The following is a 27,835-nucleotide window of genomic DNA, read 5'->3' as shown; positions in this document are numbered from 1 at the left end:
CGCTTTTCTTGTTGTCTTTTATCAATATTATACCAAGACAGCTTAAGGAATCACTTTTATTTTTTCTCAACTATAAGGAAGAACGTAGCTGCATCAGCTGAGAAGATTTTATGTGTGCGGATCAAAACTCTTTCCATGGAGTCTCACACCTCATCAACTACCAACTACGTAATAAATCAAATGCGAAGGCCAGTAACTTTACAGGAAATCTAAATTGGGCACACGAATGGATGAGAATTAGTCATTCGAATCTGGCAGAGAACGGTGTTAAAGAATCGGACAAAAATATAAATTGGGAGGGGATAGGAGAAGGGAATGTGTACGTTTAAAAAATTCTATGCGAATACATTGTGGCTTCTGCATTTCAGAAAATGAATAGAAAATGAGATTTCTAAAGAAAGAAAAAATAAAACGACTGATGAGAAATTCCGGGAAGCTTATTTTGCGCTGATGTGTTTTGAAAATCAAGACAGTACTTTCGGTCACAACCCTTAAACCGCAATACAAACAATATAGGCTTATTTCCCATGTTCACTCTTTTGAATATAACAAAGAAGAAGTGACTTGTCACAAATCATTAATAAGAACTAATGCACTCATTCAAGGCAGATCAAGGATCAGATGGGGGGAAAAGAAGGGCTATTAATCAGAGAATGAGAGGAATTTTCCGTTCCATTCCTAGTCTTCTTCTTCTTTTTTTGTGTCAAACGTTAAATGAATGGAAGAAAAAACTGTTAAGATTATATAAACAAATAGAGACTCTTCGTTGATCTCTTCCTAATTTAGGCATGGCAATTTTTGTCATTTTGTAAATGTTTTCTGATTCGCCTCGGCTTCTTCGTCTTCTTTGGAGATTTCCTCCGGTATGGTCACCGTGACGTCAAAAGAAGTCGGAGGTGACAGGGTGTTTTCGCCACGCTCCGACAAATCCGCCGTGCGATGCTCCCTAGTAAAAATATCTATGACCGACGGGTGTTGCGATTTCTTCTTGTCCAGCTCTCCTGCAAAAAACACAAAACAAGTCAACGTGAACCACAGAGGCCTCAACAAATATCACACGTCGACGCTATACCTAAGAAAGTGTTGGTAGGCGAGTAGTAGTTGTTGTACTCTTTGTTGTCTACCCAAAGCGGAAATTCGCTCTGCTTGATGGCAAACGTGGACATGTCATCGGCGTCGTCACGCTTCCATGGAAGCTGCATTTCGGCGGCCGTCGGTGTAGACGGATGAGCTTCCCCTAATTAATTTAACATTATCATTTTTAGTATGTCTACCGGAACAATGCCATGAACATGGAAAAATTAAAGAAGTCCAACCAGTAAACATGCAAACCACAACCGACGAAGAAAATAATAAGAGAGTCGCGATAGATGACCAGAATGACTGAGCAAAGACTAATCAGTCGTTTTCAGCAGCCAAAAACAAAAAAGAAACAACATAACGGATAAGCCATTTCAGTGAAGCGAGTTGAAATCAAATGGAAACAAAACGTGACACCGTAACCCGATCAAAAAGAATACTGTTCGATGGTGCGTCACACAGTAATATAAGAAGAGAGAGAGGAGAGAAGAGAGAGAGAAATAAAATAATAAGTCAAACGAAGGCAATTAATGTGCGCAACAACAACAACAACACCCGCAGATGAGCCCTGACCTTCACCTCCCCAAGAGGAGTCTGGAAAACCCGTTGGCGAACGGGAGCCCCGTCGCATATTGTACGGCGAAAGTCTCGATGTATCCTTCGGCGCCCGCAGAACTGTTTGGTTTGGTGGTTAAAAAGAAAAGACGCAATCGTTGGATGAGCCAGTCAAAAGTGTTATGGGATTTCTAGTCGCCCGAATTTGACTTTAGGAGTTATACATTTTTGTTTATATATCAATGCGTCATGGGTCCATGTTATATAATATCCGTATTAATAATGCCACCGTCGTCCTCCTCCACCTGATCCGTTATTAGCCGTTTCTTATCTTCTTCCTCTCTCTTAAGTTTCGCTTTTACCGAGTGAAATGACGCGTTTCAGCGATTGTCTCTGTCTCTCCAACAGGAAGCGCAATCGATGCTGCTGGAGTCTCGCCTGCTCCAGCACGGCCGACGGGATTCCGGTGGCCGGTTCGGCATAGCCGAGAATGGGTTTAGATTTGCTGGGAATTTGACGTGATGGCGCTGCAGGTGATTTTTTAATGGCACCTTTACCATCGACTTCAAGTCGTTTTCCACGAGGAGTTTCTGATGATTGCGGCAGGTCAGGCGACCTGATGGGTGACAATTCCGGTTGAACTGGCAAATGGGCCAGGGCGCTGGCGGCCAGCAAACCAGCCAGTGCCATTTGTTGATTGTTAATCAATTCGGCCATAGCCGACTCGTAGCTGTACAGTACTGGATCGACTATACGCCATTTTGTTTGGGAATAATTGACATGTGTTTCCTTATAAAACTAGTCTATGATACTACAACTACCCTCCTATAAATTCAACCCGTAGAAGAACAATCCACTTACTAGACGCTTTTCGTGCGATGAAGGTAATCCCAGCACCATCGCCATCCAGATCTTCAGAGCTTCCAGCGGCTTGTGCTCCAACATCGTCCAATGAAGTATTCCTCTCCTCCGCTTCGGATACCTCTTTGATTACCGCGTGCAAATAATCTAGCCAAGTCAAACATGCAAATTACTAAACAGCACATGGACGGAAAAATGCGCGGCCAAAAGACTAAGTACATGAAACACGTCTCAGTGTACGGTGCTTCCATCGGCTTGGCAGACATTATTAAATTATGTAAGTAGTAAAACAAACAAAAAGGACAAAAGAAAAATTTACCATCGTGTAACTTCTTTTCCAGACCGTTTTCTTTGAGCGGTTTGAACGAGACAGACTTTGTGCCATTCCGGGACCCGCCTTCTCCACTTCCGTTTGCATGCGGATCCTTGATGACGAAAGAAAAATCGTGAGTTGCCTATAAAAAACCTTGAAATGTCTTTGTTTTGGACTGTGATTGTTCATACCCGGTGGCGTTTAACACGTTTGGAATGCTGCTTGCGTACAGTCTCACTGACCATCCGCCGGATGTGCATATGCATATTGTGATTAACGTGATGGGACGATGACAGGTCGTGGTCATTCACGGCGTGACGTGAGTAGCTGAGCCGGCGGGAACTCTGAATCATCACACGGAAATCACGTTCCAAGGTATGCGTTCGATTCGCCCACGTGAAATAAAAACAAAAGAAAAAAGACTTACCCTTCGATACGGCTTCCATAACTCTTCCGAGAGCATATGGTGGACTTTGGCGTCTGAAAGGTCGCGAGCCGATGGGCTGTACGCCAACTCTCCAATGTCCAAATTCCATCCGTTATCCATTTGAGCCATGCTTGCACTTGAAACGTGAAAATTTACAACATTTTAATATCTCTCAATCTGCAACTGCAGTTGTTTTTTAAACAGACAAATCGTTACCTGCCGTTCAAATTGTTTGCGGTATAATTACGGAAGAGGACGGCCATCGATTCAGAGTTGCCGCCCGTCAAATTGGAAGAAGTTGCATTGCGCCGCATAAAATCCATAGCATCACGCATAGTCAGTTTTGAGTAAGTCTCCAAAATTTTGGGTTCGTGAGCGGCATGCTCTCGGATCAGACACGGCCGGATGTATTTATTATCGATCTGTTTAAACCTGTCGTAGAATTCGTAAGTACCTCGTTTAGCCGTAAGCCTATACGTGGGCTGGAAATCTAATACGTACTTATCACGGATCTTCAAGTTTCCTGTATGGCCGAGAATATCTTCCATTCCAGCCATGGTGTAATCCACGAGCTACAGAATAAATAACCAAATAAAAATATTAAATAACCTCAAAGGCGCATGCATTATGCAACTCAAGTCACTATCACCTTCTCGTGCAATCGTTCATTCATGGTCTTTTCAAACTTGTTGGCTCGTTTCACTTTGAGATATTTGACCAAGGGTTTGATGGTGATTCCCTGTGAGTTGAATCAGAAAAAAAAATGTATTTTGGGGGTTTTTAATAACGGGGTTCTCAGTAACTGATTCTAATCTTCTCATACCTGGAAGAAGACCGTGAAGTAAACAACGGAGATTGTGGCCGTGACGAAAAGCGGCTGCTTCTTGACCTTGTTTGGGTCGACGAGCAGGACCAGAGCGAAGGCTACAGCCCCACGCAATCCTCCGTACGACATGACGAACTTTTCAACGTGATTTAATTTATGCAAACGGAAACGATTGGCCACCTCCGTCAGAACGATGCAACCTGGAAATCACGAAGCGTTTAGAAAAAGATAAAAATCCAATGAAAGAAAAAAACCATATAGTGTCGAGGTTACCAATCGCTCGGAAGACTGAACAAAAGAGAATCGTCAGCAAGATGAAGGCCGTGTTCCAGTCGTGTTGGTCATTGACGGTATTAACACCCAAGAACATGAAGATGATGGTCTCCGAGCTGCTGCTCAGCATCTTCATGGCGTACTTGATGGTTGTGTGCGATTTGGGAGATATGTTGCCTTCAACATAATTCTTCATAGTGATGCCGCAAAATGTGATTCTGCATCATCCGAGACGGGAACAAAGAAGGTTACAATCACAACACCGTGGAGGCTATAAACCGCAAAATAAAAATGTGTCTACTCACGCTAGAATGCCAGACATGTGGAAGATTTCAGCGTTCAAGTAAGCCAAATAGCTCATCACGAAAATGAAGATGGGCTCGATGACGCGAACGTGGTTGGTAAAACGGGTGACGAAACCCGTGAGGAAGCCCCAAATGATGCCAATAAGAGTACCGCCAATCGCCACCACAATAAAGGAGGCGAAACCAGACAAAATGTCGGTGTATTTGATGTTTTCTTGGCCCATGCCGACGTAGGCGTCGAACATGTTGTATAAAACCTAAAATTGGCACAGACAGACCAAAGCCGGGAAAGAGAGAAAGAAAGAAACAATTTCATCCAACCGTTTTCTCGCTGCTTTTTCATTGTGTTCTCTCGATTCACATGCGATACTACAATTCTGTACTGAATTCCGCGCTCTAATTCCCACAATTTTCCTCGTCCCTAATATTGAACCCAAAAAAAAAAAGATGTGTGTGTGTACTTGAAAGTGATACTTACGACAGTGACGGCGTCATTAAGCAGAGACTCGCCAAAGACAACAATGTAGAGAATTTCATTGACGTGGATTTCCTCGAAGACGGCGAGCACAGCGACCGGGTCGACAGCCGAGATGAGGGCAGAAAATAGGAACGTATCGAGCAATGGCAAGTCGAAGCCATAAAGGCCAGTCTGACCAACACCCCAGAGAGCCAGGCCTGTCGTCATAAACAAACGAAATTGAGTGAAAGTGAGCGTATAGCCAGAACAATACTCTAGTACAGCTAGGGGATTCGGCAATGCTCTAATAATTACCGATAGAGACAGTGTTCCAGATGGTGCCCAGAACGGCGAAAAGGAGAATAGTCCCCAGGTGGTCGAAAAAGAGTCGATTGGGCATAAAATATCCGGCGTCGAGAATGATGGGAGGCAGCATGTAAAAGAAGAAGGTCGTCGGTGTTAATGGCGAAACGCCGGCGCTGTTGGTGTGGAAGAGCAGCAGGCCGATGACGATCCCGACCACGATGAGAAGACAGGATTCAGGAAAGATTGAAGATAATTTTGGCGCCATGTGGAAACCTTGCAACAGGAAATTCATTCAAAAAAAAATTTAAACATTCATTACCAAACGAAGAGAATTTTATCAACAAACCAGGAAATGATTTGCAATAGATGAATCATTATATTTTAGAAAGGTATGCTGCTGCTGTTGTTGTTTCTTTTTTAGCGCCGGTATTTCAAACGAAGGATAAAAAAGAAACCTGGCACGCAGTGGTACGACAACTAACATGTGTAATGCGGAAAAGGAGAGGCCGAAACACGCGCATCTCGTTTCCAACTCAAAAAAGAGAGAGAAAGGACATAATAATAATCAAGGTCGGAATTATATAGTATCTTTTTTTGTCTTAGTCATTTAAACCGGTCCTGTTTTTTGTCGATTTTCCGGTAAACGCAGGGCTCGTGATTAACGACGTCTGCTGGTATTTGAAGGAGAACAGGATTGCGAGGAAGATCAGGAAGAACGTCAGAGAAGAAGAAAAAGTGTACAATTTCCAAGAACAGTTTTGCAATGGCTCGGGTGGATACCGTACGAACGTCAATGTTTCAACCTGCTCCAAAGGGACCTTGGATATGTACCATCTTCCAATCAAATAAGGAGACGGGGGGGAATAACGCAACACCGGATTTCCCTGATTCGAATATAAAAAGAGAAAACAGTTTCTTTTTTTTCCCCCAAGATCCGTGATGTGGTAGGTGCTCAAGCCTCATTTGGTTGTATTAGCTGAAAACGATGTACGACAACAATTTCTCTTTTTCCCCTCAGAGTATACCTACGATCTTTACCCAAAAAATAAAAATAAAACTAACCCCCTCCTAGTGTCTCATTTCTCTTTGTGGCTGACTTACTTTTTCGTCAATAACCGAAAAAGCAATACGGCCATAATCTTTCTAAAAAAAACGTGCGGTCTCCCGTTTGTGCGGTCCGCAAAACACACACACGTAAGCCAAGGCCTTTTCTTTCCTCCATTGTCTGTAAAGGAAAATAACGAGGATGAATAAACCGGCTCGATCCGGCTCGTTCGGTAGTAATTGTAGCAAAAAAAAACTCATTTATTTATGTGTTTCCCCCCGTGGCCTTAAGGAGCGAAATGCGTCTAACGGATCGATTGTCGGATTCGCAAGGTGTTCCGCACCAGGGCCATAAAACAGAAAGGGCAGGTTGAATTTTTCATCTGTCAATCCGTGTAACGACTCAATAATGAGAAAAAGCGGAATGAAGAAAACGAATCCGGACGTCAGCTTCTAGGACCAGCTCCTAACCATCGATCCGCCTAGATGTCAACCGACTTTCTCTGGGGAAAGGAAAAATAAAACATGGCAACTTTTTTTATTTTGGTTCACTTGCGTCGCACGCGAAAGAAAGAGAATGGAACCGAAAATAGTTGACGGGTCACGAAGAAGTGCTCACTAGGCGGAATCCACCCTTGACGCCGGATGACTTGCAAAAATCCGAGCCTCAGTTCCGCACCTACCTCAGGTGCCATATCTTTTTAGATATTTTTCCGTTTCTCACGAGACGTGGCTTCTATGAATAAGGCTGTGATTACCATAAAAATAAAAGACCCCTCTTGACCTATCTTCCCGTGCATCACCGCAATAATCCTTATAATAATAATAATAACAATCCTCTCTCTTCTTTCTCGTCCATTTCGGCACACACATTCACTTTGTCACTCGTTTCTCGTCTTCCTTGACCTGTTTGCCTTACAATTTCAAAGTTTCCACCCGAGAGGGGAAATAAAAATTACCAAAAGATTTTTCCTATTCATGTACCTATTATTCGGTGCGGACTCGTTATGTCGCCCAGCAGCACCTAAAATATCGCCATTAGCGGTTTGCCTATCCAAATGGAACGAAGGAAAAATCTGTACACGAATAGTAGTGCATTGTACCAATACCAAATTTGACGACAGCCAATTATTCACACATATGCGAATCACGTCCAGGTATATACAAGTAACGTCAGGTTATCTTAATTTATACGACTTTTTGGGGACAAAAGGAACCGGAGGGGAAAAAAAGAAAGGTTGTGAGGTAACCTCCTGCTGCTGTCGTGCTTTGTGCCTACGCTGAATCGGCAACTCTTTCAATAAAAGTTTGAAAAAGAAACAAAAAACAAACGGGAATAAGAGAGCTGCTGCCTTCACGTTAACCTGATGACGTCATGCAGGGAACGAGAGCGAGAAAAGTTGTAGGTCATTCAACCATCTGCCACTATGCACTGTACACACAGTGAAAGGTTTATCGTGTAACGACTCACGCGTCCGGTAATCACGAAATCGAGGACGGCAGATCCCACACACGCGTTTACTGTGCTTAATTAGCCAATTTTTTGGGGGATGAAAAACCTACGACGACCGATATACTGTTTAAATATAATATTATACGTACCAATTTTTGCCAGACTGGCGCAGAAAATCCATAGTGAGATGATGAAAGGGATTTCGACACGAGCAAACTCGGCTGTGAAGACGTGGATGCCTTCTCCGTGACCTCCTCCGTGTCCACCAGCAGTTCCAGGATCGGCAGGAGGATGAACGCCTCCATCTACAGGGTGATCACCGGTCGATACAGATGGAGAAGATACAGCATCAGCTAGGCCTAGATAAAAATGTCGTGGATAAGTATAAACGTCCCAGTGGCATTTGTTGTTATGAAAAAGTTTGAACACGTCTATCGATCGCTTTCAAAGATAACTTGACGTTATAGGTTCCCAATGTCAGGGTCTACTTTTCCTTGTTGCAGTAGCTTTAGGAAATAGTTGATTCATGGTGATTGCTCATTTTGAAACAAATCAACGGTGTCTTAGGGGCTTTGAAGTTTCCCAAGAGGAAGTTTTGCCCCCCAGAACTATTTGTGGTGTTCTAGACTACCACCAAGTTCTGTTGACTTCCTTCCTACATTCCCATTTTCACATTTCCTGGTGTAAAGCATTATTTGTTAGACGCTATCTGTTACCTGATCTGTCTTCGGCATGATGAACTACAGATGGCAAAGTGACAACACCAGGAGATGATCCGACAGGATTGTCCACATACTGGATGGTGGAGTGGCCATGCGAAGGAACTTCGCTCAGTGCTACAATGTTGGTGGCCAGCTCGCTGGCTGCCACACAGAGCACAAAGAACACAAGCGTCCGTGTAATACTCATTATCGAATGAGTAGTTGTCGTCGATTTCACAATTGGCAAAGCTTTCAGGTGTAAAGCTTTGTTTAAGTGCGCAGTGCAGCAGCAGGAGAGGAGTTATCCGAGGAACACGTCAGAACATTGTTCCAGACGACACTGGAAAGAGAAACGTATAAAAGAAGTTTTATATCAGAAGATTTCCCGTCAAAGCATTTTCCGCCAGTCAGATAGGGAAGGGCTGCCGACTTTGAAAACAACAGTCGGGCAAAAAATACAAGTAGAACCTTCCACTGGAAGTTGAGAAACTCGACTGACAACATGCGGCCTCGGATTTTCTTTGACGTCAACGGCTATCTATTCCAGCTTCGTCTGCTCCAAGCTTCGGGGGGATGGGGGGAAAAAAAACAACTGAGCGTCCACACGCGTTTTTTTTTTTTGTGTTTAAAACCTTGAACGAGGTGGTGCCGAAGCCATCCTATGTATCGGATTGGTTGCCTAAAGGAATAAATGGGTCCCTTTTCCTCACACAGGAGATGAAGATTGAAGAGTATAAATATTCAGGGGCGGAGACGCCCACATCAAAGTATAGGAGAATTTTAAAAAACAACAACAACAAGAATTTGTCATTGAAATTTATGTAGAAGTTGATCTCTCATAGAAACTGTGTAGAGGAGAAAATTAGTTTCGGTCGAAAAACAAGTCAACCGAAAAATATCGAAAATTGGGGTTTCCCAAGATGTAGGACACCAACTTTCCTCGTCATTGTTTCAAAAAGTTGATTCTTTTTTTGGTTGTTTTTAAATAGAGAAGAAATACCCAAGGGTTGTCGTGCGACATCGTGATAGCGACTTTGTCACGCTCTGCGACATCGCATTCAGATCGCTCGTCAATGAGCCATGTCTTGTGGATTTTAACTAATTGTGTCCCCAAGTATTGCACTGAAGCGCTGCATTATTATCAAGTCCGACTTTGATCTTAATAATATTGTTTCATCATTTAGTCTAGTTGAATTGCAAATCATTTGGTCACCTATCCTTGGATGAATTGTACGAAATTGTCACATGAAGCAGAAATGTTGGTTTACATTTTACTTTCTGGGTCGTTCAAATATTTGACCATCCTCAATCTCCTTATATTATACTGTGTCAACATTAGACCGTGGTATTTCGGTAAACAAGATTCGATCCTTTTTGGATTATAGCGCTAAGCTATTTTGTTGTATCCTTGATTGGCACGGCGTCTGCTGGTATTGTCCCTGTGATAAATTGACTCCGGCGTTACTGAAACAGAGACACGATTTCGAAAGAAAAAAGAGGCCTATAATAGGACTGTAGAAAGTTGCTATTGAAACCTGTTACATAACAACTTTTTTTTTCCCTTCAATTTCACACCAAATTTTATTTCAGAAACAAGCTTGTATTGCGTTTGTATATACCGCAATTAAAAAATCGATAGCGGCCAGCTGTCTGCGCACAGCTGTCTAGCAATGTGCAGCGTGCTGTTTATTGTAAGATAAGGTGAATCTAACGGACTAAGACTAAAAATCCATAGCACACCCACAGTTAGTTTGCTGCCGGTATGCCGAATTAGGATCGAGCTCATTCATATTTATGAAAGATCGAAAGAGCCCAGCACTCCTCACGTCAATCACTGCGCTGCGCTTTCCGCGTTGTTACGTCAATCATCTGATTCTTTTGAAAATATGACTCACCATTTAGCCGAGAACTGAACACCCAATTCTGTTTTGCATTCGGGAAATCGAGTTGGGTAAGATTTGAATCACCGCGACTCGATCGGATTATTCCAGTTCATTTCACACACTTTGCTATTTAAGAGCCGATTATCTCAGCGATCATCTAATATCTGGGACACCATTCACGAAAAAAGGAAACAAATATATACATTCAAATCTGCTGCGCTTGGAAACTCAAATAAATAAACAACGACGCTAATCGCATGTTTTTGTTGATGTAAAAAATTCAATGACCCAATCCATCACTGTTATCATATTACGTCACGTTATTCAACGTCGCGTCCCATTGAATTGTAGAGTTGGATTTGTCAGAAACAAATCCATTTGTTTAAAAAAAAAAAGGTTCTTAATGAATGAAACGACCAGTCATTTCTTCTTTTATAAAACAAATTGTTTTCCCTTTGAATTAAATAAAAAGGAAGATTTTCTTGGAATCCTTTTTACGACTCGCTTTTTACACATGCATTTTAAACAAATTCGTTCCGTATAAAACACTGACCCGATTTTCACATTTTCATAGATTGAAAAGGCCTTGTAAAATCGATAAATTTTCGCTCGCCATTTAAAAAGAAATAAAATAGAAATAGAAATGATTGATTTGCAAAATTGTGTTGTCCAGCAGCAGCAGTCCGACTGGACATGGATTTTGATCTTGACTGAGACTTCCGTTGAGAGAGAGAGCAACCATCCGTCACTCACGTGAAAGTCGGTTCTCTCTTCTTGTCAGCCGAGAATACCCACACACACAGACACAAATGTATTAAAAAGAGAAGGAATACGAAAATCAAAACCGCCTCTTCATAATAACGTCGAGAGCCATGCAAAGACACACAAATGTAAATAAATCTTTTCTGACTGGCATTATGATCGTCATCAGGTTCTTTTTTTTTTCTTTTTTGGCCAGTGCTGATCGGGTGTCAAATGTTATATAGACGACTGCGCTGTAACCAAGAGGTATAATTCAGGGTCCGAAACAGCAGCAGCAAGACTTATTTTTTTTTTTTTTTTTCCATCCATCCTTGATACAAGAGAACGCACTTATAACTCGTCGCTCTCGCGGTTTGTTATTGCAGCCGGTTTGCGTTACCAGAGACATCTAGAGCCATCCGACACGAACGTCGGTGCTGCTGCTGCTGGATCATACTCAATCAAATAATTGCCCGGCCCCTAATGGCCACCAGCACCACAGTCTCTTGTTATTATATTCCGTCCAACACATTCGAGAGAAAGAAGATTTCCAGGGATATAGCATCTAATACGGTGAGGTCAAGGTAAAATCAATGACCCACACTCACTCGTCTGACACATATTAGTCTTATTCGATGTGCTTTATTATACCGAACTACTGCCTGCTGGATGAGAATCGTGAAGTGAAAGAAAGAAAAAGAACCTGGCCAATAAAGCCTAAATGGAAAGTGTTGCCTTTCACCTCTCTCGTGGATCCCAATTCCTCTATAATAGCCCCCACCGTTTTTCTAATTTCGATGCTACACAGCAAATGCACTAGCGCAGTTCCAGGGAATCGTGCGAGCGATGTTTAGGCCTAAATAAGTAGCACGGTGCCACGATCGCCACCGGCATGAGGGTGTTTCCACTCCATACTACACACATCAAAAGAATAATATGAGAACATTCTAAAAATAAACAGTATACAACGCAATGGGGAGGTTGCGTCAAGTGTTTCAACTGCACAGGAGCTATTAAAGAAATAAAAAGGAAGCTTGACAGGTCTATATTTGATCGTGATCGCGTCGTCGTTCCGTAACTATTATCTTCGTGAGCGGAATGCATAAACCACTCAAGGCAATCACCAGCAAAAGTCGCAGGCAGAAAAGGAACTGTTTTACAGTTAGTACAGAGTTTATCTATATTATTTCACGGAGCTTTTTCTTTCCAGGCTTGGAGAACCAACGAGATATCTCTAATTATGAACAGTTTTTTAAAGAGAATGGAAAGGTAATTCGAGTTTTTTTATGGATACCACAAATGTCACAAACACCAGTGCTCAACCTTAAAGTGATAGCACACTTTCAGCTGGCCAGAGGAGTAATTAATTTCAAATAGTTTTTTTTCCTCGTAACAAAAACGGGGTTTGATTGCATCGTTACAATAAAAAAGATTTTTTTACGATTTTTTCGCTCAGTGCGTTTCTTTTTGTTGCGTAAACGGACGCGAAATATCCATTTTCTTATTTTACACAGTAGGTGTCACCACATTGCACAGCGCAAAACCATGACTAAAACTAAACAAATTGCAAAATTCTATTTGATATCGTGCACCCCCATAAATTCACTCTGAATTAATTCACAATTCTTTTTTTAAAAAATGCATGTCTGTTATCTACTAAATATTTAGATTTTCAGTGTTCTTACCTCGACGTTGAATCGGTATCTGTGTCACGACTGAATTTGGCGTCGTCTCAAAGATGTGGCCGTTTGAGCTTGATGGTTATTCATTTTCCCGAATGTAGACCGGAAGACCAAAATTTTGATTTGGTTAACCCACGGTTTTGATATCCGCTAGATATAATAATAACTAGCGGAAAACGTTAACCGAGCGGTCTGGAACAGCGACGACGCTGCTCGATAAAGAGGTCATAACGATTGTGCTGCAGCAGACGGTTATCTGCTTGGTTTACATCCACCACCAACTGCTCGGGTCTTTCGGATAAAGAACACGGCGCATGGCAGAGCCAAGCAGCAAACACGTCACGAATCAGTGTCTTTGATTTTTATTTTTAAAAAATGTGACTGTTTCTCTCTTGTTTTCTATACGTAGTTATCTCGTTGTAGTGTGCTAGATGACGTCGAAGAAATCGGGAAAAGAATGGAACACTAATTACGTGTGATAAATGAGATTTTCCTCACCCGCGCATCTCAGAATGCGCGTCGTATTATAAGTAATGCAATTGGAATGTCACTCCCGCACGAGTTCAGTATACGTATAACACAATTAACGATCGTCCCATTCTTTCCGTGCGCAGCAGCGCTTGCTGCCTATTAATCTCGCATGATTATTATTGACGTCTTGGCTATAGCTCATATCATTCGAATATTTGGTTCCTTAATCTCCGTCGACCACATTACCGCAAATTCCTTATACGCGTTGTTGGCCTGTTATTATCCCGAGTCTGATTATACGATTTGACTTTGACGCGACGTGATTCGCGTGAAATTAGAATCGTGAGTACAGCTGCTCACATTTTAGATACGGACCCGGCAAACCCATAGCACTCAAATACCGCCAACTGACTATAAGGTATAGCTACCATCGATTTAAGATAGTTGGAAGAATTCATGCCGCCTAAGCATGCAGCGCGGAATATGGAGTGAATCACGCGCATTTTTATTATTGATGAAACAGACCCAACCATATTACGTCTAGATAGTCGAATCATCTAAATAAAATTCGATTCAGCTTTGTCGTGGATAATAAGGATCTCGTATATATTAAAAGTGTTGCCCTTAAAAAATATTTAATTCAATATCGCAGACGTAGTATTTAAAAAGAAAAGTTTCGCTCAAACCGGAGAACGTTATAAACCGTGAACTTCAAAAAGAAATAAGTCGAGCCCGCAGAACTTTAGATCCAATTCAAAAACCGTCGTTATTGAAAGTGAATTGATTTGCATAAAAGAAAGAAACGGCATCACACACATACTAAGTAAGCAAATGCAATTTAAAATCAGTTTGAAAATCGCGCGGGGAAATGTTTTGATTGCACGCACAGAGATAACAAGAAGAAAGTGATTCATCTCTTAGTAGCTGTAAGGTATACATCGGTATACATGTCGTTATTGTATACCAAATAATCCGGTTATGACGTCTGTATAAATCACTCGCACATTCCCATAAGTATATGAAGTGAAAGAGAGTGATCCATCACATCCAGGTGTGAGAGGGAACGCATCTGGTTTAAATAAAATCCAGATTTTTAGCTAATTGAGTTTCCTTTCTTTCGTCGGCAAATTTTTTTGGGTCAGACTAAAAGTGTGTAAACCTTCCACCTGAAGAACACCAAGGTTCTTCATGGCATACTTCGCTATAATTACAGTCGGAACGTACATGATTACATCTAGAATTACCTCTATTATGCATGCAAAAATCAGCAGGATAAAAGTACTGCAAACAATTCATTACATATTTGTAACATATGAGGGTCCCGCCGTTCTATTCTGCCGAAATAGAACAGAAGGCTGGATGTCGTAATTCACACAAATTTTCGGTTGATGAATTTTAAGTTTTCCTTTTTTCTTGGAGCATGTCATGTAATTATTTTCAAACCGTTTAGTGAAAAAATAGAAAACAAGACTCACGTTTGCATGTCTAGTTTATTTTGAAACCTAAATGATCTGTGTCTAATTTATGCCAGCACCTTGTAAAAATTTTTTTTAAACAAGCAAGACAATAAACATGTAAACATTTTCTGTAGCATGCATATATAGACCGCTAGAACAGTCATTTTGAGTTACGAAAAATTAAGTTTTATGATCTTGTGTTTACTTGACCGACTAAGGGTTTGGATGTAGTTCAATAGTCTGGCCTCCTTTCCTGCCTCGACTCACCCCGCCCATTCATTTCCAAACTATTTTTGTTGCAAAAATAATTGCATTGTAGGATTTATAGCTATAAGATATACGTATACTACCGCGCGCCGGTACTGGACCCAATCCAACTTTATTCGTCCTCAGTCGGCGAACTGCCAAGTGAACTGCCAATTAATGTTCTGATAGAATCTACCGGAACATTTATTTTGCATTAGGATTTTTTTTTTCTTTTTACTTAACTAGAATTTGTATCAATCCAAACTCATTTATCACTCCACCGTACGTTGCTGCGCACTGGTGGTCCGGCCACACCCCTATCATAGACTGTTAACAAGCGTAACCCAGAACTAATGTTATTTTAACTCGTATTACATATATAAACTTGATCTTTATGGGTCGATAAATGTTCTTTGGGGCGTAGTGGAAAACGCTATAAAAATAAACCTCCTTGGAATAAACTATATTGTCACGGGCAGGTCAATGCGGGCTTCACGTTGCTGTGGCCGACCAGTGCTGCAGTTTCACGGAGCTGGCTCCACGATTGCACGAGCCCAGCCTCCGCCAAAGCACATGCACTGCCGTCACTACAGACCGACGACAGTGCCCAACACCAGTCAAAAGGAGAGATCCACACCCCAGTCAGGGCCAAACTCGTCTACCTTAAGTCTACAGGGGGTCGTCTTTAAAGTAGAGGGAACCAAGGTGACCTTATGTCATCGTCGTCAGTCGTCCCCTTATCGTAATTTCCCAGAATTGTCTGCTGATCGACGTCTGTGCTAAACCATACGCGACAATATATAGGAAGAAACGGTTTACTTGAAATCACTATAGTGTAACGAAATTCCCGCGCTTTACGCGTATATTTATTATTCCGACAATTCAAGTTTCTATGTAATTCTCACAACAATAAAAACATAGTTGCCGAAAAGTAAACTAATCTTCCAAATTTACTTGTATAGCTAAAACTACTTCGACCAATTGAAGGAAATTCCATGGGAACTATTTCCCAATTTATTTTTCCGCCCAATCATTGTTTATTATTATTATTTACTGGGTATACTTTGAGTAACCCAATAACGTCGAAAGTCCTATAAGCAATTCAACTGAGTGTCCGTGATTTTTATTAGGTGTGCTGAAGGGAGTCATTTCGAAAGGAAGTATATACTGTCATCCATTGGCATTCTCATCGAAAAAGAACTTTGGTGCTGGTAACAATCAAAACCAAAAGGGCGCAGGCGACAGCTGTTATTCCAGACTGGCAAGCCATCGACCATGGGCAGGATGCCACATTTGTCCTTTTTTTGACGCGCCGAGAGATTTCTCTTTTTACTCACAATGCAATAGGCTAACCGATGAATGTCAAGGCCAAGAAAACTGGCGTAAAAAGCTTGCTCAAAGCCCCGTGAAAAAACAAAACAAATAAAATCCGACGCCCCGACTATGACATCGTATAATAATAACGGGAGTCGACCATTTGTTCTGCTTGACGACGTCGGAGGAAATTAATACATTCGCCAAAAAGCTAAAAAAGAAAAAAAACGAGGCTAAAACTAAAAAAAGCCCTTTATTTTATGGTGGGAAATCCCTGTGCGGAGTCATTATTATTATTGAAACGAGACCTTGAATGATTCATGGCGGGGGTGAAACTTTCACCGTGTTGGGCTGCTGCTGCTGCTGGGACATTCGATGTCTTTTCACATTGTCCCGACCGAAGTTCCCACCAGACGAACGCCAGCTTTCAACCTGTTCTAACTTATTCGGATTGACGCCATGAGCAACTTCTTTTCTGTCGTAAGCGGATTTTCATTCCTAATCTATTTATAATTCAAAAGAGTATGTTTTGACCTATTCATCGCTTTGCTGCGCTCTATTATAAATGTCCAGATTGTTATACTGTGTCTGTTTGGGGCATCCGGAGCTGACTCGTCCGTCGTCCGTTCCAAACGGGAGGAAGGTATTTAATATTTGAATGGCATTCTATTTATTAGAAAGAAAGTAACAGAGTGCTGCGCGTGCTGTTCAACTTTAAGCGCACCAAACAGCAGAGATTGTTATAATTGTATATGTGTGTGCCTTGCTGCGGTATTGAGGTGAAGGACGGGTTGCGCAACAGAACTCGTTTTCCGTTCACCCTTGTCGGTGGTCTTTTTTCTATATATGTCTGTAGGTGCAAAAACCTACTCATTTTCGGTCGTAAATTTTCATAATTGAAGTACCAAATTACGATTGTTTCAACAGGAAAATACCATCAGGCTATAAAAATCCATAAAAAGAAATCAACGTAATATTACATATTTTTGTTCAAAATTGATTTTTTTTTTTTTAATTTTTTTTAGATGAATCTTCATCGAATGCAACGACTCGGCAATTAGGAATGTTCGGTTACCAGCCACCGTATGCCGCTCCTCATCAGTTTGGCGGATTATATCCGGGAGCATTTAACTCCCAGCACCAACAGCAGTATCCATCTTACGGTGGATTCCAACCTATGGGGCCGTATCAAGGAGTGCCGCCATCGCATTTGTATCAACAGCAAGGATTTGGAGCTGGAAGTTATCCAGGAGCCTCTCAATTCGGTCAATATCCAAATCAATATCCCCAGCACTGGCCTTACGGCGGAGCTGCCGGCCAGAGTCCTTATTACCCTACCAATCCAACGTCGTCTTCATTCCCGACAAATTCCTTTAATCCATCTTATGGATCTCAGCATTATCCCTCAAACAACGGATACAACAACAACTACAATCCTTCAGTTCAAAACGGGTTCTACAACCCGACAACATCCGCCGTCACGTCTCCGCAAAATTCTTATCGTCCCTCTGGCCTTATTCCCGATCCTTTCGGCTCGGTGGCACCTGTGATTGGGACACCTTCTTACAATCCCTCCTCCAACACAGGATCGTTGTATAATCCTAGCCAAACTTCATCATCGTACAATCCTAGCCAAACATCGTCGTCGTATAATCCTAGCCATCAGCAAACTTCTCCTCAGTATAATCAATACAAACCAATCACGATCATTGATACCCCTTCTTACAGCAGTCCCAGTTACCAGCAAGGTTCCAGTTCAGCATACAAACCTGGAAGCGGTTCTAGTGGATCTCAGGAAGGATATGATTCGGTTGTCGTAACAGCCCAAGGAATGGCGCCGTACGACCAATCGTCATCCTATAAACCTTCTTCAGGGAATTACAAGCCGGTAGTCTCATCTCCAACATATTACAAACCTCCATCATCTTCAAGTTATCGACCACCTTCACCTAGTTATTCTCAACAGAATTCCTACCGTCCAATAACTGTCCAAGGTTCGATTCAAGAAATTCCATCAAACACACCCACCTACTATCCATCGAATTCGCAAAACAGACCCAGTTTTTATTCGGCGTCTTCTTCCGATCGAGTATCTTTTCCTAGCGATTGAGAAACAAACTTATTTTCAGCACACAGCAGCAATTATTAAACAAAATTATTTTTTAAATGCATATAATTTAATATTTGCACAGAAGATCTTTAACCAGCTTAATTTGATATCACTTCCTCGTGATTGAAATGACAAATTTTGCCTTGAACTCAAATAATTACTAATGCGTTTTTAACTATACTCATATTTGAAATTTGGCGCCGCCCAATAACTCCACGGCTAGTATCTTTTTCGAAGTCATTTGATTCCCGAAAAAAAAAATGATCTAAAACTCATCGTTTACGTAATGTCTATTTGTTTCGTGACAGAAAATAAACTCGTAACTAAATTGAAGTCCTTAATGGAGGAGCAAATGTCACATTTATTACAAAGTTCATATTATTCCAATACAAATCCACATATTCCATCATATCACAAAATGCACACGCTTTAATTTTATCCAATTCAAAGAAAATAAAACCAAGCATAATAGCCTGCAATAGCACCAGCAAGAATACCAAATATTAGGCCGATCAAGACGTTCCTTCCCATGCTACCACAAGCGCCCATACTTTGTGCACAAGAAAAACAACTTCCAGCTTCCACATCACCGTAGTCTGATTGACGGACTGCAGCATACGAATTTGCCCGAACGCCTTAAATAAATTGAGTCAAAATTAACACACAAATAGGAGAGGATGGGACAGCAATTATTTCATTATTACCAGAACAGGTAAATCCGATACAGCAGAGTAGGAAGTAAATAACTATCGGTGCTATAAAAGTAACAACCAATGCAACTCCAAGTGCAACACCAACAGTTTTAAGGATTCTAAGAATCGTTATGCCGAACTGATCATCTCTAATATTCCCAGCACCATAAGCTTCTGCTTCAGTTACATTCTGTGATGCTGAAGAAAATGGCAAAACGACGTTCAACAAGAGAATAATCAGTAGCAGCATGAAACGCCAACGAGCCATTTAATCTACAATTTGAGCTGAAATAATAATTTGGGGATAAGATCTAATGACGTCACTAAAACTGGGAGTTCACATGCCCTTAAAACAGTATTATTGTGAATAAAACAACCTTATCAAAAGCAATGTTATGGAGAAAACTGTTCCTGGTTAACTCCTCCAGTTTTACGAAAGATGACAACATGTCAACATGAAGCCTCACTCCGTGAGTAGGGGTGAAACCGAAGCGGCCGTATCCGCTTTGGTACCACACCATTACGGTGTCGTCCTTGACGCACGACTGGCTGCTTGATTCGTAGCAAACTGTTCTTCTCTTCATGGTTATCCTCTAGCCTTAGGGACTTTGCAATAAAACAAAATAAATGCTTTTATAGTCCAAAAAATATGTATCACACTACTAACTCCGCCTTCCTGTAAGATAAGATAAGATTACGTGAGATAGGAAAAACAAAAGGACACAACAACTGGTTTTATAAGGGACTTTGAAATGGGAATACGAAAGTCTTTTTTCTGTCTTGGCATCGACATTATTTAACGTACGTGGCATTTAATTTGCGATTCTCAAAAGTTAAGCTGATAGTCATTAGAAAGAAATTCTTTTAGGTACGTACTTTATTTTTTATTATTATTAAACAAAAATTTTCTTACAAGTCACAGACCGAATGGACATTTATTAGGATTAGACGCTGCAAACTACAATGCCGTGGCGGAGTTCTGAGTTAATTATTTCCTTAGCGGTCGTTATGAAACAATTTGCTTTCTTAACTGCGGAATCGAGTACCGAAGAACCGATTACGTTTGATCAAAAAATCAATAATTTTTTAAGTAAAGCTGCCCATTCTATTGTGTATAAATCGATGGCAGTGTTGATATCAACTCAAATCGATACAGATGAGGAAATTAATGAATCTTACTCGGAATCAGAGCATCCAGTGGGTGATCAAATCGGTAGAATTTTTCAAATGATGAGTGTGGTTTTGATAGTTGGATGTTCGGTCAGCTTCATTCTAATACCGTTAATTGCCGCATGTGTATTCAACTGCTGTGGATTTACCAGATCTGGTATTATTGATTAACCCATATTTTTTATGCCCGATTTTCTTTTTATTAAATTTTCTTCCGTATTTTATTTTTTATTTTTAATAAGGCGTTCGCCCTAACTCCTATGCTGCATTACGTCATTCCAGAATTGGCAACGTCAACAGCGGAACACCTTTCGCCGAAATGCAGAGAAGGAGCTCTTGTAAAACCTGTGGAGAAAATTACTGTTGGATAGTATTACTGCTGGGCATTCCTGCTGGAGTCATTTTTGGAGTAATTGCAGGCGTCAATACATGGCCTTACATGTAGCAAGCTTGCCTTACTGTATGATTAGGATATTTAAAATAACGAATCAAAAATTTTGATTTTGAATTTCAACTTGAAATTGTTTCATTTACAACTTCGATTATACTAAATTACAAAAAATGTGCTACTCACGATTGATCGACAACGTTTACCATTTGTCTGCGTCAATTATTCCATTTTCAAGCAAATATAAAAACACATTTTGACACAATATAGCCATATTTTAGAATTCAAAATTAAATACAATTATAAATCTAGTTCATAAAATTCTTTTTGGTTTTTTGCTGCTGTCATCTTCATACTGGCAAAAGAAGAATGTGAATTTGCAAGAAGCGTCGAAGGCTCATCAAACTCAGTCACTATTCCGTCTTGAATTACAAGTACACGATCACACTGAGCGGCAGTGTTCAACCGATGGGTAATTGTCAAGACTGTACAATCCTCAAAAGTTTCACGCAACGTTTGTTGAAGTAGTGCGTCCGTTTTTGCATCAAGAGCGGCAGTGGCTTCATCGATCACAAAAATCTGTTGGGCATAGAAGTTTAAATTATTATGGGAAAACTGAACTCATCAAACATATGACTATATGTATACCTTATTCTGTCGTAACAGAGCTCTTGCCATGCAAAGTAGGTGCCTCTCACCCACAGAAAAACTATCTTTGTTCTTGGTATTGCTCAGTTGTCCAGGAAGGGATTTCACCTTTTTTTTTCATATGAGTACGCTCAAGGACCTCCCAAATGGCCTCATCCGAGTATTTTTCTAAAGGATCTAAGTTATATCTACCGAAAAAAAAATTATTATCTAGCGAAAACATAAAAAAAAAATTTAAACTCACCTAATGGAACCAATGAAAAGCACCGGGTATTGAGGAATAATGGACAACTTCGATCGAAGGTCATCAAGACCCATTTCAGCAATATTAATCCCATCAATTTCGATGAAACCGGAAGTCAAATCCACCAGTCTAAACAGCGCGACCACCAAAGATGATTTACCCGCACCTGTTCTCCCAACAATTGCTTTCGAGATAAAATAGTGATCATTACAGTGAATTCGACTGAGAAATAAAATAAAATTTAAATATAAAATCTACTAAGAATACCTATTTTTTCCTTGGGCTTGATAACAAAAGAAACATTTTTAAGGACAAGTGGCAAATTAGGTCGGTAGCGCATTTTGACGTTTGAAAATGTGACACAACCCTGCTGTGGCCAATCGCTTGGAGGACGACAATTTTTCACAACTGAAAGTTCTTCGCTCGGCGTATTCTATTTAATAGGAATAAAATTATAACTTGTTAATTATAAAATCAACAATTAAATGTAGGCCTACCTCAAGACGGTTTAAAGAATTTTCCATTCGTTGGACTGACGTGAATCGTGTTTGTTTGGTGCATTCATTTTTATAACGAGTTCCGTTTCAGACGCCCAACGAACAGTGTTCTGTAATATTCCGCTTAGCTGACTAGCGTGAGCGAGAGCTAAGCCAGCGAACGCGGCCGGAATCCCACGAAGGACTACAACAAGTCCAGCTGTGATGCCCATTATGCAAACTACGATAAAGAAACGGTAGAACAAAATCAAATATTTCCTCAGAAGATATTAGCATTTTCATTAGCGTACCTGCAATCAAGTCCAGCCTTAAATTGATCCAACGAATGCTGCATGTGAACATGAAAAATTGAATTGAGTTCTCGTCGTACAACTCCATGAATCTTTAGAACGAAGAAAAAGTTATCAGCATATGCACTTTAATCAGATGAAAGTTGGAATAAATGTTTCTACTTTGAAGTGAAATCTCGCTCTTTTCCAAAAGCACGGATCGTATCCAGTCCACTTATAGTGGCTGCAACGTGGCTGTAGATGGATGAACGCGAAACGTTATCGAGCCGTTTCAAATCGCGGAGACCACATCGAAACACGCGGCTGAGCAGGACAAAGATGACAGCCAGCAAGCCAATCGCAACTAACCACGGAGCAACAATGGCAATAAAGATAATGGAGACTGCCACGTCAACACATTTTGAATAAGGGCCTCGTTGCATTGCGGTAAACGACAATCAGCTGTCATGAGTCATAAAGAGAAAAAATGTTAACAACGAAGAAGCACAAACTCATGAATATCATGCGTACTCTCATCCAGGTCGCGTGAAAATAAGTTGAATAATCGACCAACGGGAGTTGCATCAAAAAAGCTCATTGGACTGTTCAGGACATTGCTAAAAAGGCGGCTGTGAAGCAAATTTGATGCGCGCAAAGAAGCCTTAATAAATATAATGAATTATCCATCAATGAACATAACATTACTGTATATAATATATCCGTTGTTTACTTTAATGAAAAAGAAGCTGCGCAGTAGGCCGGCAATCATTATGATCAGGATAAAAGTTCCGTAAATTAATTCAAAGTATAGGAGATCCGGATGGGCTCGAATGCTTGGATGATATTCGGTTTCATTTCCAATCGTTTTGCTGGCGTTCTTGAGTACCATATGTGTGGATTATTTGAACAAAAGAACTTTAACGTAGAATTTCACAATTTCGCAAATTCCGTTAAAGAATTACTTACCACAACACCAACGTTAAGCCAATGAGCAAGCCACCATGCGCCCATAGCTATCAAATACAAAAGAGACGAGTAAAAATAAGCATGAAAGTAAATTTCAGATTTTGATTACTATACCTGATCCGATCACGTTGACGGCGAACAGCGAGAAAACAAAGATGCTTAACATGTATCCACCGGCCAATTTGATATAGGTTTTGTAAGTTGATACCGGGATGGATCCCTTTTCCATCATTTCTTCTTCTGTTAGGCGTCCGTCCGCGGTTGTGCGGTAATTTGACAACAGACTAAGTATTACGTAATAACCTATTTACCCATAATAAGATTCATAGCTTAATTTTTTTAAACATATCGGTATATTCATTCTTCATTTGCATATCGAAAACGGGTGGATCAAAGTGGGACGTCAAGTCGCCGTGAGACCCGTTTGAAGACCTTAGTGTTTACGTAAATAAGTCGAAATAAAATACCATCTTGAAGTGATTTTTGTCGCTAACAATGATGACCACCGTCATTTACTATTCCTTTTCAGTTGATTAATCACCTCCTTTCTTTTTCTACCCGTCGTATTCCTACCTTATGGGGCATCAATTTTTTCCGAATTTATTTGTGTCGTTGCAATCGACAGCTGCCGTTTCACTGCATGTCTGTGTGGTTGTTTTGGCAGTTTTCGTCTGTTGCTAGCCGCTGCCAGTGTTGCTGCAATCCTGTCACAAATGAGAATGACCCCGCAATTCTGCCCGATGATCCGACATTTCATTCGATAATCAGTTCAGCGTGCAAAAAATTGCAATTGGTAGAGGAAGAGTGCCGTTTCAATGTCAACCATTCGTTGAAAGTAAAAAAAAGAAAAAAAGGATAAAAAGCAGCCAAAGCTGTGGTCGTTCGGCTTATTTTTAGCTCTATCTAGTGCCGCTAAGGCAGCTTGCGTGAACAAGCGGCCTAGGAAGAAACGTTGGCCTCGTTGCCGTCCGTAGATCGGGTGACGTGACCATAGACCCCCAATCGCTTTTAACTGATTATGGTGCCCAGTTTTCTTTCGCTTGCATTGATAATAAGGTGCTTAATTGGGAACAGATTCAACCAAAGTCAACCTTATACACTAGACCGACCTACTGCTGACATCTCTCGTGAATAATAGTGGGAGTGCGGGTTGGTTCGGGTGTGAGAGTAACTTTGCTCACCAGGGGAATCGAACTCACGTCTCAAAATGCCTCGTTTACCAAGTGACGCCTTGTCCGACTCGCCCACTCGAACTTCTCTTGTTTTACGTTAAGAGAGGGATTTGTACTTCATTTTCTACCTTGGATGTTGCATATACATATGGTTATTTTAGCTTTTGACCTCCAAAAAAATTGTAATTACATTTTTGTGTTTTAAATTAAATTTCTGTTTTTACCGGTTTTTACTTTCTTTCTAAGTAAGAACCGAAAACCTGTACTAAATTGTAGGGTTGGACATTGTAGCAATTAACAATTTAAAATTTGTGGATGAGAAATAGGGGCGTTATTTTAAAATTAACTTATTTAATAAATTTACTGGTACCTTAAGTGTTTTAAAAAAACGTGTTCAAAATTTTAAAAACATTTACTATTTTAAAATTAATTTTTAATAAAGTTACAAGAATCAGCGAATCAGTAATAAAACGTAATAAAAAGAAAATTAAAAACCTTCAAAATATAGACGGCGCAGTTCTAGAAACTAACGGTCGCTATTTTTTAAACCCACTATGCTGATAAAAATGTAATCAAAATAATTGATACTGAAGAGACTTTGGGTAATATATTCAAAATTTTCCAATAAATTCTCTGAACGATTTTTATTAATAACTTTGTTATTTTGGTTTTTTGTTAACAGCTGAAAACTGATTAGAAAAGCTAATATGCAGAGTGTAGCCACTTACAGAATGAAGAACTTGAGCTATGAAGGGAAAAGAAATGTTGACGCAGAAGATTCAGAAGAGAAAAACCAACAACAACTTGAAGCATTGGCAATCGCAGAGAAACATAAAGAAGGAATTGAAGAATCAGTAAAGTGAAATGCTCTTAAAACAACAAGGTACGGATGAGTTGTGTCCTGGTCACTTGAAATGGGCATTAAAAAACTATTCTTACAAAATCCGTTTTTGATTGCGGCAATATAACTCAAGTTAGAATCGATGCAACATTTCATTCAAATCAGGAGAAAACATAGGGAATGAGATGTGTACAGTCGCTATCACTATATTTATACGCCAAGTTTTCTAGCTTTTTTTTAAGATATTTATCTCGAATGATTACGGTAAAGCATCGTGTCTTCAGGAATCAGGTACACAACATTAATCCGAATTACGTTTATTCGATTCAGTTACCCCACTTGGTTAACGACTTCGGTGAGAAAGAAAACATTGTATAGTAGCTAAACTATTTATATCATTTAGGTGAAGCTTTGATCGCTTTAATGTCCAAAGATTTCGCTGTATTTTTTTTTTAAATAAACAAACGAGAGGATTTCGAGTTTCGACCGCTAGGTGGCTTATTCCATCAGGGGGCGGTGCCGCGGTGGCAAGAAAAATCGTCTGCTGTTGCAGCCTGTAGAACAAACTTCAACGGGTGATTACTTATTCTTATTCAACTTTCAATTTAGGTGATTAACTGATTATTAGATTTACAAACTAGCTCTCGTAGCTGAGTGGTTATTGTCAGGCCATGGTTGTCATAGAACTTCTTGAGATAAATTCAATGCTGATGCAAAGTTTCATGTTGTAGAAGAATTCGATGTCGGATTGTGATACCTTGCTGCCATAGCTTTGCATTTCACAATGCACTTGATTTGCTCCTGATTCCTGGAAATCGACGCACAAAAAACCAAGTTCACATATCTCTGCTTTAAAGCTGATTTTCTTTCTCTTTGCAAGTTAAAGATTATATTGGTGTTTTATCATGTCTGTGGTTCTGGTTGCTACGTACTGATTTAAGCTGGATCTTGGCAACACTTCCAAAATTGATCTTGGCAACACTTCCAAAATTGTGTTTTCTCTATAAGCAGTTAGCTCCTTTATTTTATAATTTTAAATAGGATATAATGTCTTTTATTTTTTGTATGATATTTCGTTACATAAGTAGTAGGTGCTCATTACACTGAGTGGGCATTGGCGCAAAAAAAGTCGTCTGCTGCTGAAGCGTTGTGTATCTCAAGTAAATCCAAAAACCTGCTTTGTAATAACAACCCAGCTGAATTCTTATCCAAGAAGTTCCTCTTTTAATCTAATGTATGGGAAATGTAATGCCTGTACAAGATTGTACAATGTTCAGGAGAAAGAAATCTAATTGTGATTAAATTGTTTTCATAGTTTTGCATTTCACTACATGATTTGCTCCTGATTCCAGCCATCCAACGAAGCTGTTTGCGGTGTTTCCGTGAGTGCTGTCTGCTGTATCAAATTCCGAAGGTAATTATTGTGTTTTTTGTTTGGGAGAAATCATTTAGTAGTTTTTATCATGTCGTGTTCGACTGGTTTCCACTCACAGATTAAAGTTGGAACTTTGATGTTTGTTACAAAATTTTGTAGAAAATACATATGTGATAAACTCTCATCTGATGAAAACTGCAACGAGTTCCATTCCAAGGACTGCACAGATTAGGTTTTGTAACAGCCAACATTCCATTTGCGATTCAATTTATGTCTTTTTCTTCTAGGTATTTTCATCACATTTCGGAGTCGACTACATGACGCCAGTGAAATCTTATCCTCTGTCCTTGTGTACATTCATGTGATGATGAATGTATTCACGAGGACTTGCTTTCCTTCTGCTCTTCCTACCTTAAATTGCGAGTTCTCTAGTTAGGCATTGTCTTCCTCGTTCTTTCAAGGTAATTCAAACGACCATCTCATTGTAATTTGATTTAAGCCAATTATATATTCAAGCGGTTACCGACTAGACGGAACTAACCAACTAATCCACTAAAGGGACTGTGAATCCTCCTCTAAAGTTTCCATAAACTTAGGGGAACGAAACAATTAAATGGGTTCATTAACGACGGAACATTTCTTTTTATAAAAGTCGTCGCTATTAACTTGAAAGTTTTGAACATTTGTTGCATCTTTCTTTTGATTTTTATTGGACATTTTTGGTGTATTTCATAAATTATTCTGAGAAGGATAACCGTATGAGCAATGGTGATGGCGAACGCGTGAACGGGATGGAAAGTTTTAAAAAAAAGTACCGAACATTTCTACCGTCAGGGGGACCGTTTTTTTTTTTTTTTTTTGACGTACGTGAGTGGCATCAATTTTCATATTCGTTTGGTGATTAAGAATTGCGTAAAGGATTATGCATGTAAATGAAATTACAATTCCCGAACATTCTTGCTGTCAAATATATCTTAGGCTCTCCCGTTTGGAGTCCCGTGAATAATTATCAAGAAGAATGTTGCAAGCTAAAACGTGAATTGTAGTCACAATCATTTCTTATTTGTT

General features: G+C 40.2%; 4 protein-coding genes and 2 long non-coding RNA genes across 14 annotated transcripts; 3 read left to right on the top strand and 3 right to left on the bottom strand.

Moving 5' to 3' along the window:
• Positions 1–42: 42 nt before the first annotated feature.
• LOC124202819 (sodium/hydrogen exchanger 3-like) lies at positions 43–13,143 on the bottom strand. 6 transcript variants are annotated; one of them, XM_046599251.1, is made up of 18 exons: positions 12,911–13,140; positions 8,617–8,941; positions 8,050–8,259; positions 5,413–5,676; positions 5,119–5,315; positions 4,641–4,897; positions 4,336–4,553; positions 4,060–4,262; positions 3,886–3,975; positions 3,738–3,808; positions 3,453–3,668; positions 3,237–3,372; positions 3,001–3,153; positions 2,816–2,921; positions 2,497–2,643; positions 1,654–1,755; positions 1,073–1,237; positions 43–1,001 (listed from the first exon to the last, which is right to left on the bottom strand). In XM_046599251.1, exons 2-18 carry the CDS (start codon positions 8,807–8,809, stop codon positions 802–804), a joined length of 2,928 nt encoding a protein of 975 aa, XP_046455207.1. In that variant the 5' UTR covers positions 8,810–8,941; positions 12,911–13,140; the 3' UTR covers positions 43–801. The 6 variants fall into 6 exon arrangements, with proteins under 6 accessions (XP_046455207.1, XP_046455206.1, XP_046455209.1 ...); XM_046599250.1 differs by lacking the exon at positions 1,654–1,755 and adding an exon at positions 1,998–2,384 and having other exon boundaries at positions 12,911–13,138; XM_046599253.1 differs by lacking the exon at positions 1,654–1,755 and having other exon boundaries at positions 12,911–13,143.
• Positions 13,144–16,765: 3,622 nt separating this feature from the next.
• On the top strand, positions 16,766–18,846 carry LOC124202816 (DNA-directed RNA polymerase II subunit RPB1-like). The gene is made up of 3 exons (XM_046599247.1): positions 16,766–16,875; positions 16,969–17,038; positions 17,421–18,846. The coding sequence occupies exons 1-3, from the start codon at positions 16,855–16,857 to the stop codon at positions 18,503–18,505; spliced, it is 1,176 nt and encodes a 391-aa protein (XP_046455203.1). The 5' UTR covers positions 16,766–16,854; the 3' UTR covers positions 18,506–18,846.
• Positions 18,847–19,750, bottom strand: LOC124202817. Of its 2 annotated transcripts, XR_006878344.1 has the most exons (3): positions 19,575–19,750; positions 19,210–19,482; positions 18,847–19,140 (listed from the first exon to the last, which is right to left on the bottom strand). XR_006878344.1 is itself a non-coding variant. In XM_046599248.1 (2 exons), exons 1-2 carry the CDS (start codon positions 19,463–19,465, stop codon positions 18,950–18,952), a joined length of 447 nt encoding a protein of 148 aa, XP_046455204.1. In that variant the 5' UTR covers positions 19,466–19,745; the 3' UTR covers positions 18,847–18,949. The 2 variants fall into 2 exon arrangements, 1 of the variants encoding a protein (XP_046455204.1); XM_046599248.1 differs by having other exon boundaries at positions 19,210–19,745.
• Positions 19,751–19,948: 198 nt separating this feature from the next.
• On the top strand, positions 19,949–20,811 carry LOC124202818. The gene is made up of 3 exons (XR_006878345.1): positions 19,949–20,065; positions 20,140–20,524; positions 20,610–20,811. It is a non-coding gene; the product is annotated as an uncharacterized LOC124202818 (long non-coding RNA).
• A 64-nt stretch (positions 20,812–20,875) lies between these two features.
• Positions 20,876–22,882, bottom strand: LOC124201665 (ATP-binding cassette sub-family C member 5-like). The gene is given in 10 exon segments (XM_046597827.1): positions 20,876–21,334; positions 21,404–21,520; positions 21,522–21,591; positions 21,648–21,831; positions 21,915–22,080; positions 22,145–22,222; positions 22,225–22,364; positions 22,435–22,526; positions 22,597–22,825; positions 22,828–22,882. Coding segments are annotated over 10 exon segments (1,410 nt in total). The 3' UTR covers positions 20,876–21,055.
• A 3,062-nt stretch (positions 22,883–25,944) lies between these two features.
• LOC124202815 lies at positions 25,945–27,414 on the top strand. 3 transcript variants are annotated; one of them, XR_006878341.1, is made up of 5 exons: positions 25,945–26,001; positions 26,124–26,626; positions 26,708–26,806; positions 26,927–27,228; positions 27,298–27,414. It is a non-coding gene; the product is annotated as an uncharacterized LOC124202815 (long non-coding RNA). The 3 variants fall into 3 exon arrangements; XR_006878343.1 differs by having other exon boundaries at positions 27,326–27,399; XR_006878342.1 differs by having other exon boundaries at positions 27,284–27,399.
• Positions 27,415–27,835: the final 421 nt, after the last annotated feature.

This window comes from Daphnia pulex, chromosome 9 (assembly GCF_021134715.1).
Source record: "Daphnia pulex isolate KAP4 chromosome 9, ASM2113471v1".
Lineage (NCBI taxonomy): Eukaryota > Metazoa > Arthropoda > Branchiopoda > Diplostraca > Daphniidae > Daphnia > Daphnia pulex.
The sequence above is the reverse complement of the archived record's forward strand: the minus strand, read 5'-3'. Positions and strand labels throughout refer to the sequence as shown.